Genomic DNA, 24,872 nt, shown 5'->3' on the forward strand with positions numbered 1-24,872 from the left:
TTTCATATAATACTGGTTTGGTGGTGATGAACTCCTTTAGCTTTTTCTTGTCTGTGAAACTCTTTATCTGCCCTTCAATTCTGAATGATAGCTTTGCTGGGTAGAGTAATCTTGGTTGTAGGTTCTTGCTATTCATCACATTGAAAATTTCTTGCCACTCCCGTCTGGACTGCATAGTTTCTGTTGAAAAGTCAGCTGACAGTCGTATGGGTGCTCCCCTGTAGGTAACTAACTGTTTTTCTCTTGCTGCTTTTAATATTCTCTCTTTGTCTTTTGCTCTTGGCATTTTAATTATGATGTGTCTTGGTGTAGTCCTCTTTGGATTCCTTTTGTTTGGGGTTCTGTGGGCTTCCTGGACTTGTAAGTCTATTTCTTTCACCAGGTGGGGGAAGTTTTCGGTCATTATTTCTTCAAATAGGTTTTCAGTATTTTGCTCTCTCTCTTCTTCTGGCACCCCCATAATTCTGATGTTGGTACGCTTGAAGTTGTCCCAGAGTCTTCTTACATTATCTTCAACTTTTTGGATTTTTTTTTTTGCTTTTTGCTTTTTCGGTTGAGTGTTTTTTGCTTCTTTGTATTTCAATTCTTTGACTTGATTTTTGTGTTCCTTTTGTCTGTTTTTGGGTCTCTGTATAATATTTTTTATTTCAGTCAGTGTATGTTTAATTTCTAGTTGGTCCTTTTTCATCTCTTCGAGGGTCTCGTTATATTTATCGGCCTTTTCTAGGATATTCTTAAAAAGCCTTATAACCGTGGTTTTGAATTCTATATCCAGTCGTTTGTTTTCCTCCATTTCTTTCGTTTGTGATCTGATTCTTAGACGCCGCATTTTCACTGCTTCCCTGAGTTGGTAGATTTGTGTGCTAGGTTTCCAATTTGGCCCAGTGGGTCTGCCTCCCCAGTTAACCTGAGGTGGACACTCTTGGTGCACCCCTTTGTGGACTGTGTGTACAGCCTTGTTGTAATTAAGTCTTTATTGTTGTTGGTATCACTGGGAAGAATTGACCTCCAGGCCAGTTGGCTGTAAGGATCAGCTGTGTCTATGCTGGGAGAAGTCCGGTGCTGGAGACAGCCTTATAGGATTAGACTTGCCAAATTGCAATAGCCTCTGTGCTCAGCTTGGATGGGGTGGAGTCTCAGTCTTGGCTTCCCGTCAGCCTTGCCCTTGCTAGCACGTGTGTGCCTTCAGTCCTCTGCCTTCCCGGCTCCCGATTCTCCGCCCGAGAGTCCAGACTCCCCCCACAAGAGCGTGGGTCCCCGGGGGCTCCCCTGGAACTGGGGTTCACTGCAGTCAGAACTGGGGCTCACTTCAGTCAGAACTGGGGTTTTGTGCCGTCAGGAGCCTCTCACTCCCTTCCGCTAGGGAAAGCCTGTGGCAGCCTCCCGCAGCCTTTGTGCGCACTGGCGCGAGCGGACTTTCAGTCTTCCGCCTTCCCCGGCTCCCGAGTCTCCGCCCGAGAGTCCAGACTCCCCCCACAAGAGCGTGGGTCCCCAGGGGCTCGCCCGGAATAGGTGTTCAGTGCAGTCAGAACTGGGGTTCAATGCGGTCGGGGGCTCCCTTCCCCCTTCCGCCAGAGAAAGCCAGCCAGGCACTCCGCCGCCCTTCCTCTCTGCGCGCACAAAGACCCTTTGCCGTACCTCCAATTCTCTGTGAGCTTTTCTCCTTCCTTCTAGTTGTAGAATTTTCACTCAGTCAGCTTTCCTGCAGTTCTGGATGGTGTCCGTTCTGTCTTTTAGTTGTAGTTTTGAAATTGTTGTGCGAGGCAGCAGTTTAGGTGTTTACCTATGCCGCCATCTTGGTTTCTCTCTCTCTTTTTCTCTTATTTTTTGATAACATATTTCTATCTTTTGCTATTTCTAGTGATTTTCTATTAAATTATGGACATTTCATTAACATTTTAAAGGTATATAGGCTTCCCCAAAAGATTATTCCTCTCACCACTAGATCTATATAGTGGAGGTTAATTCTCTTAATCCAGTGTGTCTCAGTGGGGGCAAGTTTGCCCTCTAGAGGACTGCAAATGTAGGGATACTTTTGGTGTTACAGCTGAGGAGCTTCTACTGACAGCTAGTAAGTGCAAGTCAGGATTGTTGCTAAGCATTCTGTAGAGCACAGAAAAACCTCTCACAACAAAGAATTGTATGGCCCCAAATGTCCATAATGCCAATGTTGAGACACTCTGCTTAATCCAAACAAAAGTTTGGATTTAAGCTGATTTGCAGCCTTCATAAGATTCAGTCTATCTCTGGTTCATCCACAGACCTCTAGAATTAAAATTGAACCCTGATGTATTCTCAGGAGTTCTGATTCACTTAAGTGAGATTTAAATTTAGGAATAATGAATGTGGGCATAAAGATAACAGAATGCAAGGCTTCCATTTTTATGGGGATACCTAGTGGCACTAAAGCAGCTCTGGAGTATTTTCAGGTTCTGTGACCCTGGAACCAGCAGGGAAAAAAAAGGACTTCTGTATTTCTTAGCTCCAAAATTGCTATGTGAACAGTAACTCCCTATGTATACCATTTGTTGGTAATGTCTTGAGGTTTGCTACTGGTTGCCACATCAAAGGCTACTCTTATAGGTATTTTTATGATTTTGTAAATGCCTAACGCCTTATATTATTCCCATTTTAAAAATAACCAGAGTGATTTAGTTATCTGTAACCAAATAATGACTGTCACACCAAATCCCTATCATCATTGCATTCAGGATAAAAAGATTTTCAAATAAACTCAAATTCCTCTCTAATATTTAAAAAATAGCTATTAGGAATAACCACAAAACTCTCCAAAACTTTAAATAGAAAGTTAAATAGTTTCATAACAGTGTCCCATGGAATATAACAGCCTTCTTTTCCTCTCTCCACTAAATTAGAAAAAAGTAACTAGACCTTTAAGTGTCCATAAAAAATACTTAACAGCATGATACTTTCTACTTAATGATATTTTGCTACAGATAGCCCTTTATTCAGAATCTTCAGGTTGTTGCCTAAGTCAAATAGGAAACATTAGGTAGTTATTTTTGCTTAATGTCTTTTAATGGTTTCTCTTTGAAATGTGAATAAATTGAAATTCTTACCATCACCTAAAATACAAGATTTTGCCCATACCAACTTCTCCAATTTCAATTCCTGCCACTTTTACATTCATTAATGGCATTACAGCTACCCTATATCTCTTTATGGTCTTCAAATGTACCAAGCTCATAAGATCTTTGTGTACTTGTACTAGTCATCATCTCTGCCCAGATATTTCTGTCTTCAGGTAATTAATTGCATGGTCGTTTCTTTCTAGTCATCTGGATATCAGTTAAATACCACTCAAGACCTTGCTTAACAACCAAAAGTAAAGTAACTATCATTTTTCCAGTCAAACTCTATCATAGCATTACTTTTGATTTGTTTCAGAGCAATATCTCGTTTTAATATTACAGTGTTTTCTTTTTAAATTTACTAGTTTAATGTGTCTTTATGTACTTGAATGTAACCATAGGAGACTGGGAATCTTACCTGTCTTATTCATACAACTATAATAGTGCCTAAAAATTGGAAGTGCTTAATAAACACAATGTTTGCTAAATGGTTGACTGATTCAGTGCATAATGAATACATTATTTAATTAATTCATACTGGACTTTCTCTTTTCTTTCTTTTCTCATTCTTTTGTTCCATTCAAAAAACCATGTGCCGACTCAGTAACCTCCTCATGGAAGCTTTCACTTCCTGATTGCGTAGGGTATAAATCACAGGATTCATCAAAGGAAAGATCACTGTGTGAAAGAGGGAAACCACTTTGTCAGCTGGGAAAGCTCTGAAGGGGCGAGTGTAGATGAAGATGGCAGGTCCAAACATGAGAAACACAATGATAATGTGTGTGGTGCATGTGGAGAAAGCCTTGTTCTTCCCTTCAGAGGAGTGCCCCTTTACACGGCACAGGATGACAGCATAGGAGGCCAGAAGCCCCAGGAAGCACAGGAGGGTGAGCAGGCCACTATTGGAGACCATCAGGAGCTCCACCACAAAGGTGTCTGTGCAGGCCAGCTTGATGACCTGCGGCACATCACAGAAGAAGTTATCCAGCTGGTTTGGGCCACAGAAGGGCAAGTGGAGAATAAGGGCCACTTGTACAATGGAATGAGTAAAGCCTCCTAGCCACAGAGACACCAGCAAGGCATAGCAGGCTCTAGGGTTCATAACAGTTGAATAGTGTAAAGGATGGCAGATGGCTATGTAGCGGTCAAAGGCCATCACAACAAGAAGAAACATCTCTCCTGCTCCAAGAAAGTGCAAGAAAAAGAGCTGAGTGATGCAGCCCCTGTAGGAGATTACCTTCTTCTCAGAGAGGAAGTCCACCAGCATCCTGGGAGCCACAATGAAGGAGTAGGATGCATCCAGGAATGCCAAGTTGCCCAGAAAGAAATAGAGGGGCGCTGTGAGGCCAGGGTCTGATCTGATGGTGAGAATGATGAGGAAATTTCCAGGGAGGATGATGAGGTAGAAAATTAAAACTAGCACAAAGACCAGGAGTTGAGCATCTTGAGACTGGGTCAGACCAAGGAGGATGAATTCTGTCACCACTGTGTTGTTTTTGCTCTCCATAACTCCTCAGTCTACAGGATAACAAAGCAAAAAATATTGTTATAACCTTCTTTTCATCTGTGCCATAGCTCTTCTCCAAATAAAAATATTTGCCACATCCAACATTCCCTAGCTGAAAACAACTTATGCCTCATAACTCTCATATGCTTTGAGTTAATCTTTCTACTCTTCATTTTCCCGATTCCCCTAGACACTGTTCTTATGACCACACTGTTGTTCCCATTTAAGTGCATCTATATAATTGTGCCCCTTTAGGACTCTGGGCTACTTTGCTTGAGGTATATTAAAAATTTCCTGATTAAAGCAAAACTTAACCATTATCAAAATGATCAGATTTTGTTGTTGTTGCTGCTAGTGGTTATATTACTACCTCCAATGTTTAGATTAGTTGCTGGATTTTGGTCCTCTGTCTTCATCCCAACAGAGCAAAGTGCTTTTGCAGGTGCTTCTTTCCTTCAGTTTCTGTAGAAGGCCTAGTTACCAGCTGGTAGCTATATGCTTTTTTTTCTGAATTTGTGCCTCAATAGTTCTCATTACATTGTGCTTCTTTGGTGCCCTTGTGCACCTTTAATCCAAGCCGGTCACCGGGATCTTAAGCAAGATATGTACATTTTTACCAAACTTAAAGGTATCCCCCCATTACACCCCTGGTAGAGTCCCAGTCCTGCATCTGTTCCACACTGTTCTTAAATCTTAACACTAATCTGCAAGTAACAGGATTACTTCTATTATATTCTAGGTCTCTTGTGCTCACTATATATCCATAGCCCACTTCTTCTTCAGATCTCATAATGATAGCCAAATGATTCTTCCCACAAATATTTTTATATAATATAAAATTTATTACAACATGTAAAATATTTTTGTTATCTCTAATAAAATCAGAGCACACTAGAGCTGGAATTGGTCATATAGCACATAGAGTCTAATATACTCACTTGGCAGATGAGAAAAATAAAGCAATTGCAGTTAAGATTTTTAAATTTGCAATGAGTTTTCTTCTTAATTCTTCTTAAGAAATTGTAGAAAAAAAGCCATGTTTTCCTTAGTTTAAATTGATTAGGAAATTGTTAATATCCCATCAACTGGTGGTATTTTATTTAGGCACTTAAATAATTAACCATGATATTGCTTGTGTAAATAAATATTTCCCATTTTGGGGGAATATTCTAGCTTAAATAAGAACTCTATTCATGTTAGAGACATTCAGATGTAAGGCATAGTCCAAAGGGTTGATTATGTTCACCCAGGAGATACACAAGATAATTAACTAAGGTACATAAAAATAGTAGACTTTCTCTCTGTATTATTATAAATTATGCATTTGCAATGTTTTATATTTGTGATTGTTTTATACTTTTTATATTACTACAATTGTAGAAACATTTTATAAATAAACTAGAGGCCCAGTGCACAAAATTTGTGCACTCGGGGGAGTGCCTCAATCTGGCCTGCACCCTCTCGCAGTCTGGGAGTGGGCCTAAGCCATCAGTCAGACATCCTTAGTGCTGCCACGGAGGAGGGAGGCTCCTACCACCGCCGCTGTGCTTGCCAGCCATGAGCCTGGCTTCTGGCTGAGTGGTGCTCCTCCTGTGAGAGCACACTAATTACCAGGGGGCAGCTTCTGCATTGAGTGTCTGCCCCCTGGTGGTCAGTCCCTGTCATAGTGACCAGTTGTTTCGCCGTTTGGTCAATTTGCATATTAGCCTTTTATTATGTATGATACGCATATGTAATATTATGATATATGGGCATGATTGACTGTAGGAATAATTTTAAAAGTGAAAAATTGCTAATTATAATAAAATAATATAATGTGACATACAACAATATTTCCCTGATTTTTAATACATGCAATAGTTGTATTTCTAAAGTGCAATGGATACAGTGTGTTACAATTTAGCAGTAAAAAGGAGTGAAGTACTGATACATGCTACAACATGGACAAACCTCTAAATATTATGCTATATGAATGAAGTCAGTCACAAAGAACTGCATATTGTATAATTCATTTTATGCAAAATGTTTGGACAAGGCAAATCTGTAGAGACAAAAAAATAGAGGAGTGTTTGCCTAGGGCTAAGAGTAGGATGTGGGAAGGACTGCTAATGAGTATGAGGTTTCTTTTTAGGTGACGAAGATGTTCTAAAATTATATCATGTTGATACTTACATAACTCTATGAAAACATTTAAAACCATTGAGTTGTACTTTTTAAATGATAGAATTTATGATATGTTGATCATATCTCAATAAATCTTCTTAAAAGTATACTATAATAGAAGTAATCCTATTACTTGCAGATTTTTAATATTTCCTTAAATTTTTGTGATATTATACTATGTTAGTACAGTTTGGGTAATATTATATTTAACATCTTTTTTTCTTGAAATATTAATGTTTATTGCATGTAACATTATTATATTTAAAATAGTTTTTCATGGGGAAATAAAGAAGAAAAAAAAGTACTATTGAATGGGGGGAGGGGAGTGGGGGGAAAGACTGTAGAGGGAATAATTCCCCATTGAAATTTGACAGAAATTATTGTTAACATCCCTAGAAAGAGAATCTAGGAGAGAGGAAAGAAGAAAAGAATAAAGAAAAGTCAGGCTTAAAAAGTCAATGGAGAACTCATGGGAAATTTAAGCAATACACTGGTGTTCTAGGCACACCTAAACATCAGAACATTTGTTCTATATGATTAGTAACCTTTGTAATTAGCAGTCAAATGTTATGGAACAGGAATTTATAACACATGGGCTCATATTCACACATGTAAGCACACACATAGTAAGTTGAAGCAAATTGGAATAGAAAAAAATATCTTTGGAGTCCTTCACATTAGCTTAGGAGCTTCCTCTTGTCTTTTATCCATCTGACAACTATTGGCTTCCACATTCATTCCTCAATCTGCATACAGAAACCTGCTCTCAAGAAAGTAAGTCAATAGTTCCCATTACCTTTTCTGAAGTGTGATGCATTCCGGGTTTTCGGGTATTTCATGCTTCTTTGGGTTGACAATTCCAGACACAGGTGACACTCTGAGAGTTACAGTCTCTTCCAATCCTCCTTTGTTTTTATTTTCTATCATCCATGTCTATGTCCTGTCTATTATTAATAGGTGGAATTGCTTACCACAGACGTCTTCACTCCACTTTCCTCCTCCCATTCTCATTTATGCACATTCTGTTCTGGTGATTCTCAAATTGTGCTCACCACAGTGGCTGAGGACAGATATGTCTCAGATGGACATTACTCCGTACAAAATGAATTCCTGGGGGGAAAACAAAAGCAATGGAGTTTATAGAGACACATTTTTTTGTTCTAGTCAGATAAGGCAAAGCAGTATTGTTAGTGTAGGCAAAGATAGAAACTTGAATGTTTCATCTCTAACCTTCTTTATTATTTCAACTGATACAAACACACGTCTGGCACCAAAGATGCACAGGTAGAAAGGGTGCCGATGTCCCTCCCCTATATCAGAGTGCACACACCCAGCATCTGCAGGCTGCACTGAGCTTGCCAGGATTCCGGCTGCTATCAGACCAACTCCTGGAGCAGGTGTTTGAAGACCTGATCACCGTGCTAGCATCTCATCCTTTCATCTTTCCCCATTCATTTCCTTTTGCTTCTTTTTATTTTATTTTCCTATTATCTTCCTGCTAATTTTACCTTCAGACACTCAGTTTTTTTCTTTTTTAATTTAATTTTTTCTTTTTTCTTTTTCTTTTTATCCATCACCATTTATCCCCCCTATACCTTCTTCCACTGCCACGCACCCCCTGCTCCCTACAAGCACGACACTGTTGTCCATGTCCAGGAGTTCTTTCTCTTTTTTTCTTTTTTTGTCCAATGCCTCCACCTCCCCAACAGCACACTCAGTTTTTTTAAATTATTCCGTTTACATGTGCTATAGTTTCTTTTATTTTTTATTTTATTCTTTTATTTTTTTTTTCTTGCAGTTTCTCTCACTTATTTTATCCCTGGCTTTTCCTTCCTTATCGCTCTCTTCCTTATCCCTTTCTTCCTTCTCTCATTCACCCACATTCTTTCAGTCTTAAATCTTTTTCACTTTGTTCTCTACATGTGTTCTACTTCATTGTATTCAATGCCTGTCTTTCCATTAATTCTGAGGCAATAGATTGTTTTTATCATTCCATGGTGGTCTGAGCATCGTAGGTGCTTACTAAGTGGTCCATTCCAATGGATTTTTCTGCAGATTGAAAATTCTTAACCTGCTCTTCAGTGTTAAGCCTTTCCTCCTGAATATTACCACCCTTGAAATTTGCTCATTCTCAACCATGCATTAGTTACTTCTCATTCTCTCACGTATAGTGTCTAATTCATTCTGATAAAAACAAAGTGACTTATCTTTGTGCTTTAAAATGAATCTCCTTAATATTATTCCTGCCAACAGGAATACAGTGAATAAAAGCTTGAAAATGATAGTGTCTTTTCTGATACTGTATTTATTTCTATATTTTAAGTTGTTAAAATATAGAAATAATAATTGCACTATTATAAAAAATGAAAATGGCAATAACTTTGGAAGAGTCACCATTTGTATTTAAATTTGGGTATCACACACATGACTGATTTTCCCCCATGATAACTCAGAGATAAAATGGAGGAAGAAATCAGAATTCACAAGTCAGAAGGAGTAGGCTGAGTTAAGTTGTTAAAATATACTGTTACCCTACAAGTTTTTAAAAATGTGGATCAGGCTGAAGAACATAAAAATATTTAGTTGATAGTAGAGTTGAAGATTATATAAAATTTCATTCAATTGCACAAATCTTCACCCAGATAATTACTTAACAAATAAATGGGATAGATAAATTAGATGATGGAAACCTCTATAGTTCTTTCATACTTAAAGGTTTTACACAGTATCATGAATATTGTAGGAAGAGCATTGGTTTGGGAATTATTCTACAATTTGGAAACTATAAACTTAAATGTCATTTAGTCCTTTGAAACCTGATTTTTAAATCTATAAAGGAGAAATAATATATTCATTCTTTTTACTTCACAGCATTAATATGAAGATCAAATTAGGTGATTAGTAGTCAATTCACATCTACTTAAAATGAACTAAGAAAACATTCAGTGATTAAATAAATTCTAGAAAAAAATGAGAAGTAGACACTAGATCTTTTGTCACTGTCCTGCAGTTAATCCCAGAGGAAATGGTGACTGCTTAAATGGGACATTTCAAGGTAGGAACTTGTGGAGGTTCAAGGAAGGGTCCATGTAAAGTTTTCTTATCTAATTCAGCTAAGGTTTGTGAATTGTCTTGTTTTAAGATCCCTAAATCAGAGCCTTATATTGGTCTATAATAGAACCATATGCAGGAAACTCATGACAGTTGAGTAGGGGACCAAAGGGTTTGCCAACTTGTAAAGTTAGTGAGGGTTGTCTTTGGAACTCAGCCTACTCCTTCTGACTTGTGAATTCTGATTTTCTCCTCCACGTTATCTCTGATTTATCATGGGGGAAATCAGTCATTTGTGTGATACTCAAAGTTGAATACAAATGGTGAATCTTCCAAAGTTATTGCCATTTTCATTTTTTATAATAGTGCAATTAAATATTTTAAGCCCTTTAAAATAATACTAAGCATCAGGAAGACGTAACGGGGGGTGTATTTGAGAAACAGAGTAGGAAGTGCTATATGTATGAATTTAGACCTTACCCTTTCTCTGTTTCTCCAGCATTATCCTATCCTCACGCATTTTAAGGCAGATGTCCCAGACAAAGAGTATGAATTTTGTTCTATTTCTTCTTCCTCTCAGTTAAAAAAAAAAATCAAAGAATGACCAAAAATTTCACCTTGCCAGGAGTCCAATACTACTCTCAAACATATAGCTATCCTCCTCTTTCTTATGATGAAAAGATCAACTGAGTATTCCAGAATTCTTCCTTAAATATATATTCTCATGGTGAATAATCATAAATTGTGAAATTTACTAATTTGTGATGTAATTGGGAATATTCCTTGGGGTTTTACAGCAACCTTCAGCCTGTAGATTCCTTCCAATGGTAATTATTCGAATGTAAACTAAAATTAGAAAATTTTAAGGACTACATATTCAAAACATAGGTCAGCTAAGGCCCCACTGGATCTCATTAGAATCTTGATTTTGACATTTTATCAGTAACAGTGATCTTATTAAATAATTCATATAAGTGGTGAGAAGGCATTGATGTTTAATAAGTTAAAGTACTGAGATTACTTAGTGGAAAGTATGCTGGCATATTTTTGGTGCAGAAGAGCTAGGTAGTAAAAGAATATGTTATGCTCAAAAATACTTTTCAGGAGTAAGTCTTCCTGAGTAAGAAAGCGTTACGCTTTCTTATACACTCTCTAGGGCTGTGTCCTCTCAAATAAGAGAAAAATTAATTTGGTGTGATTTTGGTATTCATATTCATTCACTTTTTGAATATGTTGTTTCTGTGTTCTGCTATTGTAAAATGAAGACCTTTCTGTTTTTAATTAAAAAAATATTGCTGAGGGAAAATTATTTAATCATACAAAAATCCATTTCATTCATTTTTTATACATTAAAAAGAAAAAAATGAATAAATCTGAGTCAAATTAAAATTAAAGTAATAAACAGCTTTCACAAAAGAAATACAACATACTATCAAGTATACTTTTATTCAAATCTATGTCCAGTTCAGACAGTAATGCAGTGGGAGGTGTGGGAAAGTGGAAGAAAGAGGTGAAGAGATGGAGATAATGGTATTTGTAGTTTTTATTCCTATTATAATCTGTGCTGCAAATAAATAATTTTGAACACATGTCACTTTGTTGATGTGAAAGTTTATCTATAGAATAAGTTTTCAGAAAGACAGAAAGTTAGAAATATAAAATAATTAGAAAAAAATAGAAGAACAGAGGAGAAAAATGGAAAAACACATATGGAAAAAATAAGGGGGAAAAAATGGAGATACAGAGAAACCATGGCCACAAAGATGTGAGGACTGCAAAGCCATATATAATTATACAGAAAATGAAGGGGAGAGGAAGGAGAAGAGAGAGAGAAAAGGAGGAAAGATGAGAGATGAGAGATCTTTGGAAATGCAAAGTCTTTGTTTTGTGTTTGTTGTGTTTTATATAATTACAGACTTCTCAGAGATCTCACGTCTCATAATTTACCACGCTTTAGAATTCATTAAAAGTAATAAGATCTAACTAGTAATGAGATCTCAACAGTAGCCCTCTCCTCTCTGCCAAGAAACCTTTTTCATCTTAGGCAATTGTATAACATTAAGAAGAAAGACGTGTGTGTTTTAATGGGTGGATCTCGATTGACCCGTGCTAGTTTACCAAGCAAGACATCCAGTAAGAGTGAAAATATCACAAGAATGGAACTCAAAAGGCAAGATTATAGTTCTGGCCCCACCCATGAGGGTTGTTTCTTGGGAAAATGTTGCATGCTTCCTCAGATGGTTCCCAATCTGAAAAATTGGAAATGTACAGAGGTTGGCAAAAGTAGGCTTACAGTTGTGAGTATGTGAAACAGTTTATTCTTATATATTATTATTTATTATTATATCATTTTACACATTAAAAACTGTAAACCTACTTTTGCCCACCCCTGTATTTCTGTTTTTTATTCCTTTTACTTTTGTTTTTTAATTAAATTTAATTTTATTTTTCCCATCATGCTTTATCCTCTACCACCTCCATCCATCCCCACAACCACCACACTGTTGTCCCTGCCCATGAATTCTCTTCATTTCACAAAAGTTTTGAATATTTATCATTTGGAAGACCTACTGAATAGGTGGGTGAGAAATTTGGCACTGATTATGATAGCTAAGATCCTTGGTCTCAGGGATTTTACATTCTAGTGGAAGGAGCCAGTCAAAGAGCAATGAAAATGGCAAAAAAAAAAAAAAAATTGCCAGAGAATAAATGACTATAACAGTGATATTTGTGGGAATGAATGGAGACAAGAAGGGCATTCTTTTTTATTATTAGAAAAGTGCTCTCTAGGGAGGTGACATTTAAGATGAGGTCTGAATAACCAAACAAATGTAGCTATGGGATCCCAGAAAGAGAGGCATTCCAGGCAACAGGAAGAGCAAGAACAATGACCATGAGGAAGGAAAGATCTGGTGTGCTGAGGAACAATAGAAAGGAGACAATGGTGGCAGGCAAATGGAGGGAAAGTATAAGGCAATCTCAGAGAGGTAGGCAGATGTTGCACAGGATGTGGCATTTGGTTGTTATTCTAAGTGTGTAATTATAGCGTAATCTGAAGGTTACTCTGCCTTCTGTGTGGATAATGGATTGAGGGAGGCAAGGGTAAAGGAGGACAGTTTGAAGATTTTTCAGTACCATGTTCAAGAAATGTTGGGATCTTAGCCTGGGAGAGGGTGGGAGAAGGAAGTGGTAGTAGAAGTGGTAAATAGAACTTGATATGTCTTTTAACGGTAAAGACATTTAGACTTGCTGATACGCATGATGTCTGAAAAGAGGAATCAGGAATAACTTGTGATTTTAGATGGAGAAACTATGAATAGTATTGCAATTTAATAGCATAGAAATGACTCAGACAAGATAAGATTAGTGATAGAATAAGCCATGCTGTTTTAAATATACATATAATTTTTATAGAAAATACTAGAGGCTTGATGCACAAAATTCGTGCATGGGGGTGTATGTCCCTCAGCCCAGCCTGCACCCTCTCCAATCTGGAACCCCTCGAGGGATGTCCAACGGCCTGTTTAGGCCCGATCCTGGTAGGATCGGGCCTAAACGGGCAGTCAGACATCCCTCTCACAATCCAGGACTGCTGGCTCCCAACTGCTCGCCTGCCTGCCATCCTGATTGCCCCTAACTGCTTCTGCCTGCCAGCCAGCCTGATCACCCCCTAATCACTCCCCTGCCAGCCTGATTGATGCCTAACTGCTCCCCTGCCAGCCTGTTTGCCCCTAACTGCCTCCCCTGCAGGCCTGGTCACCCCTAACTGCCCTCCCCTGCAGGCCTGGTCCCCCCCAATTGTTCTCCCCTGCAGGCCTGGGTCCCCCCCAACTGCCCTTCCCTGCAGGCCTGGTCGCCCTCAACTTCCCTCCTTTGCCGGCCTGGTCACCCCTAACTGCCATCCCTGCAGGCTTGGTCCCTCCCAACTGTCCTCCCCTGCTGGCCATCTTGTGGCGGCTATCTTGTGTCCACATGGGGGCAGCCATCTTTGACCACATAGGGGTAGCCATCTTGTGTGTTGGAGTGATGGTCAATTTGCATATTACTCTTTTATTAGATTATTAGATAGGATAGAGGCCTGGTGCACTGGTGGGGGCCAGCTGGTTTGCCCTGAAGGGTGTCCCAGATCAGGGTGGGGGTTCCCTTGGGGCATGGGGCATCCTGGACAAGGGGCCTGTGGTGGTTTGCAGGCTGGCCACACTCCCTGGCTACCCAAGCGGAGGCCCTGGTATCTGGGATTTATTTATCTTCTACAATTGAAACTTTGTAGCCTTGAGCGGAGCCAAGCCTCCTGCTTGCTCCGTGGCAGCAGCCATTTCTGTTGGGATTTATTTATCTTCTATAATTGAAACTTTGTAGCCTTAAGTGGAGGCCAAGGCAGGCCAGGGCTGCAGAAGCTTGGCTTCCTCCATTGCCGGGGAAACCCAAGCCTCCTGCTCATTCCATGGCCGCAGCCATCTTGGTTGGGGTTAATTTGCACACTCGCTCCTGATTGGCTGATGGGCATGGCTTGTGGGTGTAGTGGAGTGATGGTTAATTTGCATATTACTCTTTTATTAGATAGGATATTTTCATAGTTAAACATTTTTTAAAGTGAAAATATATATCTATCTATATAAAGAGGTAATATACAAATTAGCCTGGACACCGTAACAGTTACGACCGGCTCAGGAGGAGGCTGCACGTGCAGATGGGCGGGAGGGGACTGTGTGCTGCCCACAGCTGCTGGAACTGGGGTTGGGCCGGGAGCCGAGACACAACACACAGGGGGGCCTGCCCCCGCTGGGAGACACCGTGCCAGCAGTCCTTGCCTTTGCACGTGAGCTGCAGAGGAAACACCTTTTCTTAATGCTCATTGGCTAAGCTCCCTGTATGCCACTCACAGTGTTCTTGGTAACTTGTGTAATAAGAATCTAAGAAGGTGATCTAGGGTTTTTCCATGTCACTCCTGGAGGAAAAAACGAAGGTCTGCTGCTGGAGGGGCTAAGAAATGTCATATCCTGCCCTAGCTGGTTTGGCTCAGTGGATAGAGCCTTGACCTGCTGATCACAGGGTCTGGGTTTGATTCTGGTCAAGGGCATGTACCTAGGTTGCAGGTTTCTCCCTGGCCAGGGCCCAGGTCAGGGCTCATGCAGGACGCAGCACATCAAAGTGTCCCTCTCACATTGATGTTTCTCTCTGTCTTTCCCTCTCTCTTCCATGCTCTCTAAAAATCAGTGGAAAAATATCCTCAGGTGAGGATAAAAAAAAAAGAAAAAAAGAAATGTCATATCCTATAAAAGAGACATTTTGAAAATGCCTAAAGAAAGTTTTCATTTTTTTGTGGTGAAGGGACTGGAGTCTGTGTTGATGAAAACACCTTGGTGGCTGCAGAGGCAGCAGCAGTGGGGTGATGGGGGTGGCACCTTCCCCAGATCAGCCGGTCACCTCTGGCAGAGGGAGGCCAGACTGTGGCTTAGGCCCAATCCTCGCGGGGAGCAGGCCTAAGCTATCAGAGGGACATCCCCTGAGGGCTCCCAGACGGTGAGAAGGGGCAGGCTGGGCTGAGGGACACCCCTCCCCCAAGGCCTCTAGTCCTATCTAATAAAAGAGTAATATGCAAATTGACCGTCACTCCAACACACAAGATGGCCTCCGCCATGTGGTCAAAGATGGCTGGCCCCATGTAGACACAAGATGGCCACCACAAGATAGCCGGCAGGGGAGGGAAGTTGAGGGTGACCAGACCAGCAGAGGAGGGTAGTTGGGAGGAACCACGCCTGCAGGGGAGGACAGTGGGGGGGACCCAGGCCTGCAGGGGAGGGCAGTTGGCGTGGGGACCAGGCCTATAGAGGATGGCAATTGGTGTGGACCAGACCTGCAGGGGAGGGCAGTTGGTGGGGACCAAGCCTGCAGAGGAGGGCAGTTGGGGGGCACTAGACCTGCAGGGTAGGGCAGTTGGCATGGGGACCAGGCCTGCAGGGGAGGGCAGTTGTGGGGGGGAACAAGCCTCAGGGGAAGGAAGTTGGGGACAACCAGGCCTGCAGGGGAGGGCACTTGGGGGGAAACCAGCAGGGGAGAGCAGTTGGGGGTAAATAGGTTGGCAGGGGAGGGCAGGTAGGGGTGACTGGGTGGGCAGGGGAGGGCAGTTGGGGGTGACCAGGCCTGCAGGGGAGGGCAGTTGGGAAGGGGACCAGGCCTGCAGGACGAGCTGCTGGGGGGAACCAGGCCAGCATGGGAGAGCAGTTAGGGGCAACCAGGCCTGCAGGGGAGTGCAGATGGGGGCAACCAGGCCAGCAGGGGAGGGCAGTTAGGGGTGACTAGGCCAGCAGGAGAGGGCAGTTAGGGGCAATCGGGCTGGCAGGGGAGCAGTTAGGCATCAATCTGGGTGGCAGGGGAGTGGTTAGGGGGTGATCTGGCTGTCAGGCAGAAGTGGTTAGGGGCAATCAGGCAGGCAGGCAGGCAGGCAGGCAAGCAGTTGGGAGCCAGCAGTCTTGGATTGTGAGAGGGATGTCCCAGTTTGGAGAGGGTGCAGGCTGGGCTGAGGGACACCCCCTCTCGCCCGAATATATACTAGAGGCCAGGTGCACAAAATTTGTGCATTGGTGGGGGGAGTGTGTCCCTCAGCCCAGCCTGCACCCTCTCCAATCTGGGACCCCTCGAGGAATGTCTGACTGCTTAAATGGGCAGTCAGACATCCCTCTCACAATCCAGGATTGCTGGCTCCCATCTGCTCGCCTGCCTGCCAGCCTGATCACCCCTAAACAGCCCCCTACCAGCCTGATCAATGCCTAACTGCTCCCCTGCCGGCCCAATTGCCCCTAACTGTCCTCTCCTGATGGCCTGGACACCCCTAATTGCCCTCTCCTGCCCGCCTGGTCACCTCTAACTGTCCTCTCCTGCAGGCCTGGTCACCCCCAATTGCCCTCCCTTGCTGTCCTGGTCACCCCTTACTGCCCTCCCTTGCCAGCCTGGTCGCCCCTAACTGCCCTCCTCTGTGAGCCTGATTGCCCTTAACAGCCCTCCCCTGCAGGCCTGGTCCCACCCCAACTGCCCTCCCCTGCTGGCCTGGTTGCCCCCAACTGCCCTTCCCTGCAGGCCTTGTCCCCCCCCACCAACTGCCCTCCCCTGCTGGCTTGATCACCCACAACTGCCCTCCCTTTCAGGCTTGGTCCCTCCCAACTGCCCTCCCCTGCAGGCCATCTTGTGGTGGCCATCTTGTGTCCACATGGGGGTGGCTATCTTTGACCATATGGGGGTCGCCATCTTGTGTGTTGGAGTGATGGTCAATTTGCATATTACCTTTTTATTATATAGGATACTGTAGATATGTATTCAGTAAGAAATCCTCCCATCATACTCTCCCATCCATTATTCATGATTCAAGAGAGGAAACTATCAATTTCTTGTGAAGGAGACTTGACTTTGGGTGGAGAACACATGATGCAATATGCAGATGATGAACTATAGAGTTGTACACTTGAAACCTGTATAATGTTATTTATCAATCTCACCTGAATACATTTAATAAAAAATAAAAGTAAAAGTAAAAAAATATAGGGTGCCCCCCAAATGTATACACACACTTTGAATAATTATAAAGGCAGTGTTTATTAAAATATATTTCATTTTCAAAATTGAGCTATCAGCTGTTAAAGTGTGTATGTTTTTTGGTGACACCCTGTATATTCAGTGAGAAATCTTCCCATCATAGTCTCCCATGCTTGAAGAGAGGAAATTATCAATTTAATGCATAAATTTCAAAACTATGATTATATAAGTAAATTTTTATTTTTATTTATTTTATTTTATTTTTTTAATGTGTTTTATTGATTTTTTACAGAGAGGAAGGGAGAGGGATAGAAAGTTAGGAACATCAGTGAAAGAGAAACATCGATCAGCTGCCTCCTGCACACTCCCCACCGGGTATGTGCCTGCAACCAAGGTCCATGCCCTTGACCAGAATCAGACCTGGGACCGTTGAGTCCACAGGCCAACGCTCTATCCACTGAGCCAAACCGGATAGGACAGTAAATTTTTAAATTATTATTTTTTATTTATTAAATTGACTGGGGTGACTGGTCAACATGAATATATAGGCTTCAGGTGTGGGTTTCTATGTTAGAAGATCTGTACATTGCACTGTATGTCCACCACCCAGAGTTATAAGTAAATTTTTATGTACATTCTTTCCCCACCATTTGAACATACCTTTAAATCATATTGACAAGAAAAAAGTCTATGTTCTAAATTAAATTACAGCACCTGGAGAATGAGAGTGAGCAGTTAGCCTGTTAATAGCTGAGGGCCAGCTGATAAGACTGCTCACATTCCTGAATGGATGCTGGAGTTTGAATCAACATCCAGGAGTCTAGTAGTCCACCACCAGACCACCACTGCATCCTGCATATGCATAAATTTTCAGGACTGTTGCCTGTAACCAATCAAAAGTAATAAATATTCCTTCCTTACAGACGGTGCTCCTATTATAGAACTGATCCCACTTTACGTTATGCCATCTCCTTATCTGTAGCAAATATAAGTTCTTTCAAAGCAATTTACATCTTTCTTCCCCAAAACATACTGTATAAAAAGCACTCCTCAGCCCTGGCTAGGTCGTTCAGTGGGTTAGAGCGTCATCCTGATACACCAAGGTTGTGGTTTGATTCCTAGTCAGGGCATATACAAAAAAATGAATTCATGAATAAGTGGAACAACAAATTGATCTCTCTCTCTCCCTCCCTCTCTCTAAAAATTAATCAATAAATAAAAACTTTTAAGTGCTCCTCAACTCCTTGACAATGGATACATTGCCTTTTCCACCTACTGATGCTTCTTGTGGTTTAGACTTCACCTGGTCCTTTATGGCCCAATAAATCCTTTCTTTTAAAAAATGCTTTGCCAGCAATTGTTTGTTGAATTATTGATGGTAGTCATTCTGGCAGGTGTGAGGTAATATCTCATTGTGGTTTTAATTTTCATCTCTCTGATGATTAGTGATGTTGAGCATCCTATATAATAAAGAGGTAATATGCAAATTGGCCATCAATCCAACTCACAAGATAGCCAGATCCATGTGTTCAAAGATGGCTGCCCCCATGTGGACACAAGATGGGCAGCTGGGGAGGGCAGTTGTGGGCAATCAGGCCAGCAGGGGAGGGCAGTTAGGGGTGACCAGGCCTGCAGGGGAGGACAGTTAGGGGTGACCAAGCTGGCAGGGGAGAGCATTTAGGGGCAATAGGGCTGGTAGGGGAGCAGTTAGGCATCGATCAGGCTGGCAGAGGAGTAGTTAGGGTGTAATCAGGCTGGCAGGCAGGCGAGTGGTTGGGAGCCAGCAGTCCTGGATTGTGAGAGGGATGTCCCAGATTGGAGAGGGTGCAGGCTGGGCTGAGGGACACACCCCGCCCCCTGCCGCCTCCCCCAACCTTGTGCACGAATTTTGTGCATCGGCCCTCTAGTTTTTTCATAATGCCTGTTGTCCATCCATATGTCCTCGACACAGATAGCAGTGTACTGATGACCAGAGGAAAGAGGGAGTTGGGGTTGGGTTGAGGTGGACAAAGGAGGGGGAAATAGAGTCATCTGTAATAGTGTCAATAATAAAAATAAAGTTAAAAAATAAAAAGACTTTAAGCCATGGAAGTTAAGATTTTTTATTAACAATATCATACACAATGTCTTGCACCTTATTTTTAACTTTCCATATATCTTGGGGAATTTTCCATGTTAATGCTTTCAGAGTTTCTTAACTCTTTATATGGTTGGTTATTACTCAATCGATAATAAATTATTATCAACACTTCTACTCCAGTCATGTCCTTCATGATACAGGCTGGTTTACTGTTTTCTAGCATTTCAAAAGTTTCCTTCTCGTTCTTCTATTTTAAGTTCCTAAATCCGTATGTTATTTTGAAATTAGTAATACTTCATTACTCTAAAATTATGCTGTTCTTGGTTAGTGCAAGTTGAAAACATTTTTAAAATATATTTTTTATTGATTTCAGAGAGGAAAGGAGAGGGAGAGAGAGATAGAAACATTAATGATGAGAAAGAATCATTGATTGGCTGTCTCTTGCATGCCAACTAATGGGGATTGAGCCCGCAACCCAGACTGGGAATCAAACCGGTGACCTCTTGGTTCCTGGATTGATGATCAACCACTGAGCCACACCAGGCTAGGCAAAAAATTTTAAAACCAATTTCTCTGTGGTTATATACACTGGTGTTTGATAATTCTATTAGACAGTGGACTTTAATCCTAGTTATGTGAAATACAGAGCGACAAAATAAATGGGACTATATCTTGCTTATATATGGAGATATGATATTAGATAAAAAGACAAAAGTAGAGCCCAACATTTTATTATTTATATGTATGCACTTATATTTTCATTTTTTTCTTTCTCTTTGTTTAATTAGATGGATGTTTGAACATATAGACAAGTCAATTTTTTTCCCCATTTCTAGGTGAGGAGAAGTCAGTTCAATAATAACTCAATTTAATAATAAATAAGTTAATTAAATCATAATTCAAAACCAGCCTTCAAGTTCTTAAAACAAAAGTCACCTTAGTGTTGAAGAATGAAGCAAATCATCATATAAAGGAATAAACCTTAGCCTGGTACTGGCACAAGAAGAGGCATATAGATCAATGGAACAGAACAGAGAATGCAGAAATCAACCCAAGCCACTATGCTCAATTAATATTTGATAAAGGAAGCAAGAGCATAAAATGGAGTAAAGACAGTCTCTTCAATAAATGGTGTTTGCATGCAAAAAAATGAAACTAGAGCCAGGGGTGGGCAAACTTTTTGACTCGAGGGCCACAATGGGTTCTTAAACTGGACCAGAGGGCCAGAACAAAAGCATGGATGGAGTGTTTGTGTGAACTAATATAAATTCAAAGTAAAGGAGCGGAGGGGAGAGCAAGAGAACCGGATAGAACAGCCGGATCCGGCCTGCGGGCCGTAGTTTGCCCATGGCTGAACTAGACTATCGACTTACACCATACACAAGAATAAACTCACAATGGATAAAATATTTAAATGTAAGCTGTGAAACCACAAAAATCCTTGAAGAAAACATAGGCAGCAAAATATCAAACATCTCGTGTAGCAAAATGTTCACTGACACAATGCTGAGGGCAAAAGAAACAAAGGAAAAAAAGAAACAAATGGAACTACATAAATAAAAAGCTTCTGCACAGCAACATAAGCCAGCATCAAAATGAAAAGAAAAACCACTGTATGAGAGAACATATTTATCAATGATATATCTGATAAGGGGTTAATAGCCAAAATATATAAAGTACTCATACAACTCAACAATAGGAAGGCAGATAACCCAATAAAAAATAGGCAGGAGACCTCAATAGACACTTCTCTGAAGAGGACATACAAATGGCCAAGAGACATGAAAAAATGTCCAAAGTCACTAATCATCAGAGAGATGCAAATTAAAACAACAATGAGGTACCACCTCACACCTGCTAGAATGACTACCATCAATAAATCAACAAATGATAAGTGCTGGCAAGGATGAGGAAAAAGGGAACCCTAGTACACTACTGGTGGGAATGCAGACTGGTGCAGCCACTATGCAAAACAATGTAGAGTTTCCTAAAAAAAAAAATTAAAATGGAACTTCCATTTTACCTAGTGATCCCACTTCTAGGAATATATCCTAAGAAACCCAAAACACCAATAAGAAAGAATGTACACACCCCTATGTTCATAGCAGTGCAATTTACAATAGCTAAGATCTGGAAATAGTCCAAGTGTCCATCAGCAGATGAGAGGATAAAAACACTGTGGTACATTTACACCATGGAATACTATGCAACTGTAAAAAAAAAAAAAGAAGGATCTGTTACCCTTTAAGATAGCATGAAGGGACTGGGAGAGTGTTACACTAAGTAAAACAAGCCAGTCAGAGAAAGACAACTATTATATGATCTCACTTATATGTGGAATCTAGTGAACATAATAAATTGACAAACAAAATAGATCCAGAGACATGGAAGCAGGCAATACACTGAGGATCCTCAGAGGGAATGCGGTGGGAGAGGGAAGAGATCAAACTAATAATTTATATGCATATGTGATTAACCCATGGACACAGGCAATAGTGGAATGAAGGCCTAGAAAGGGGCAGGGGTGGGGTGGAAGGGGGTCATTGGGGAGGAAAAAGGGAAATCTGTAATGCTTTCAACAATAAAGATATATTTTAAAAAAGAAGAAATCTTATCTACCACCATTCCACATTAGAACATGAGATGCAAATTAAGTTCTCAATTAATATAATTAGAATATTTTTAGGGAAATGGAACCTCTGAGATTCTTCTTGTTCATCATTCATCTTTGTTTATAATGAAACTAGAGGCCCAGTGCATGGGATTTGTGCACTGGTGGGGCTCGCTGCAGGAGCAGCTGCTCAATCCGGTTAGCCGAGCCACTGTGGACCCACCCTCGGATTGGCTGCTCCCACTGTGGAAGCGCACTGACCACCAGGGAGCAGTTCTTGCATTTAGTGTCTACCCCCTGGTGGTCAGTGCGCGTCATCATGACTGGTTGTTCTGCCATTTGGTTGCTGGGATTTTATTATATACTAGAGGTATATATTCATGCACGGAGTGGGAGGTGTCCCTCAGCCCAGCCTGCACCCTCTCGCAACCTGGGACCCCTCAGGTAGGGTCCCTAGGCCTGGCCGGTGATGAGGGCGTATTGGGGCTTTCCTTCCCCCAGCTGCTGGCAGCTAGCCCTGCCCCCAACGCTGCCACTGCTTGCCATTTGTGCGGCTCTGCACCCCCTTTCCCCCGCCACTGATCACCTCCCTCTGCAGGCGGTAGGTGTGGGGTGCGATCACTTGGCTGGCCTGGGCCTCCCTCTGCGTGGCAATCGCTGGCCGGCCCTGCATACCTGCCAGAGCATCTCTGGCCAGTAGCCTGGGCCACCCTCTGTGGGGCAATCGATTGCAGGGCCCCCAGATTGATCCCCCCGCAGAGGGAGGCCCCACCCATTTGCTGAAGCACCGCCAGCCGGGTGACCTGAGCCTCTCTCTGCGGGGCGATTGATCACAGGGCTCTGTGATCAACCCAGCAGAGGGAGGCCGCACCCACTTAGCTGGGGCTCCATGATTGATTAGTGCGCAGAGGGTGGCCTGGGCCTCCCTCTTTGGGGCGAACAATTGTGAAGCCCCCCATCGATCGCCCCACAGAGGGTGGCCTGGGCCTCCCTATGCCAGGTGATCATGGAGCAATGGCCGGGCCCCCCAACCAATCGCATCACACCTGCCTTGGCTGGCCTGGTGCCCGGGCGTGTCATAGTGTGGTCGTCCATTTGGTTGTTTGGTCAATTTGCATATTATGCTTTTATTATTATAGAGCAGTGGTTCTCAACCTTTTTAATGCCGCGACCCTTTAATACAGTTCCTCATGTTGTGGTGACCCCCAAACATAAAATTATTTTTGTTGCTACTTCAAAACTGTAATTTTGCTACTGTTAATGAATCGTAATGTAAATATCTGTGTTTTTCGATGGTCTTAGGCGACCCTGCTAGCAGTTCTCAACCTGTGGGTCACTCAACCTGTGGGTTGCAACCCACAGGTTGAGAACCGCTGCTGTAGAGACTAAAGACCATCGGAAAACACAGATATTTACATTACGATTCATTAACAGTAGCAAAATTACAGTTATGAAGTAGCAACAAAAATAATTTTATGGTTGTGGGTCACCACAACATGAGGAACTGTATTTAAGGGTCGCGGCATTAGAAAGGTTGAGAACCACTGTTATAGATAGTATTGTGACATGAATCTATTTTCCTCGAAAGTTTGACATATTGCCTTGTCAAAAAAGAGGACTAAAGCTCTAATTAGTCACATTTATTTCTTTATTAGTACTGTAAATATATATTGAATGCCTATGTAAAAGTACTCAATGATTTTATGTCTGTTTTGCTGCAGGCTGCTAATTATCGTTATATGCTATAAATGCATTGTGATCATTAAAATATTTTATTATTTTTTTCTGTACTGGTTATGATTTTAACATAAGAAGAGTGAAACCATGTGTTATGTATAATCTATTCAAGTTCTGTTAGCATAGTATTTGAAAGTAGTGTTAATTTTATTGTGTTTAAATTTAGAAGTTCTGCATAGAGCTAATAAGTAGGAACCATAATTTTCTCATGGCCACTTGCATTTTCTGATTTCTCAGGGTGTAAATGATCGGATTCAGGAAGGGTGTGATAACAGTGTAAAATATAGAAAGGATTTTATTGCCTACAAAACTACTGAATGGCCAGGCATAGATAAAGACACAAGGTCCAAAGAACAGAGTGACTACAATGACATGTGCAGACAATGTGGACAGAGCCTTGGAGAGCCCTCCAGATGATCTTTGCCACACGGTGACCAGGATGACAGCGTAGGAGACAAGCAGGAGGATGAAACAGATAAGTGAGAGCAGCCCACTGTCAGCAATGACAAATAGTTCCAGGGTATATGTTTTGATACAAGCAAGCTTAATCACAAGGGGGACGTCACAAAATATATTGTCTACCACATTGGGGCCACAGAAAGGCAAATTCACTATTAGCACCATCTGGCTCATGGTGTGTATAAAGCCAATTATCCATGAAAGTACCACAAACCCATTCAGCAAGCGACGGCTCATGATTGTCCTGTAGTGCAGAGGTTTACATATGGCTACGTATCTGTCAAAGGCCATGGCTATCAAAAGAGTCATCTCAGCACCCCCAAAGAAGTGCATAAAGAACATCTGGGTCATGCAGCCCCATATGGAGATGGTCTTGTGTTCAGCGAGCAAGTCTGTGATCATCTTGGGTGAGGCGACAGTGGAGACACACATGTCCAAAAAAGAGAGGTTCCCAAGGAGGAAGTACATGGGAGAATGAAGGGTGGTGCTACATGTCACTGTGACTATAATGAGAATGTTTCCCAATGCAGTAGCACTGTAGACCAAGGAGAATGTCACAAAGAAGAAAATCTGAAGTTCCCATCGTCCAGAAAACCCTAGTAAAATAAACTCAGTCACCACAGTTTCATTTTTGAGATCCAT

The 24,872-nt window shown here is 41.6% G+C and overlaps 1 protein-coding gene across 1 annotated transcript; it reads right to left on the reverse strand.

The window, feature by feature from the left end:
- Positions 1-3,672: 3,672 nt before the first annotated feature.
- On the reverse strand, positions 3,673-24,872 carry LOC308236526 (uncharacterized protein; the record flags this gene model as incomplete). The annotated part of the gene is made up of 3 exons (XM_080646311.1): positions 3,673-4,601; positions 18,122-18,195; positions 23,968-24,872. 3 exons carry the CDS (start codon positions 24,870-24,872, stop codon positions 3,673-3,675), a joined length of 1,908 nt encoding a protein of 635 aa, XP_080502437.1.

This window comes from Plecotus auritus, assembly GCF_963455305.1.
Source record: "Plecotus auritus genome assembly, chromosome: 1".
Taxonomy (NCBI): Eukaryota; Metazoa; Chordata; class Mammalia; order Chiroptera; family Vespertilionidae; genus Plecotus; species Plecotus auritus.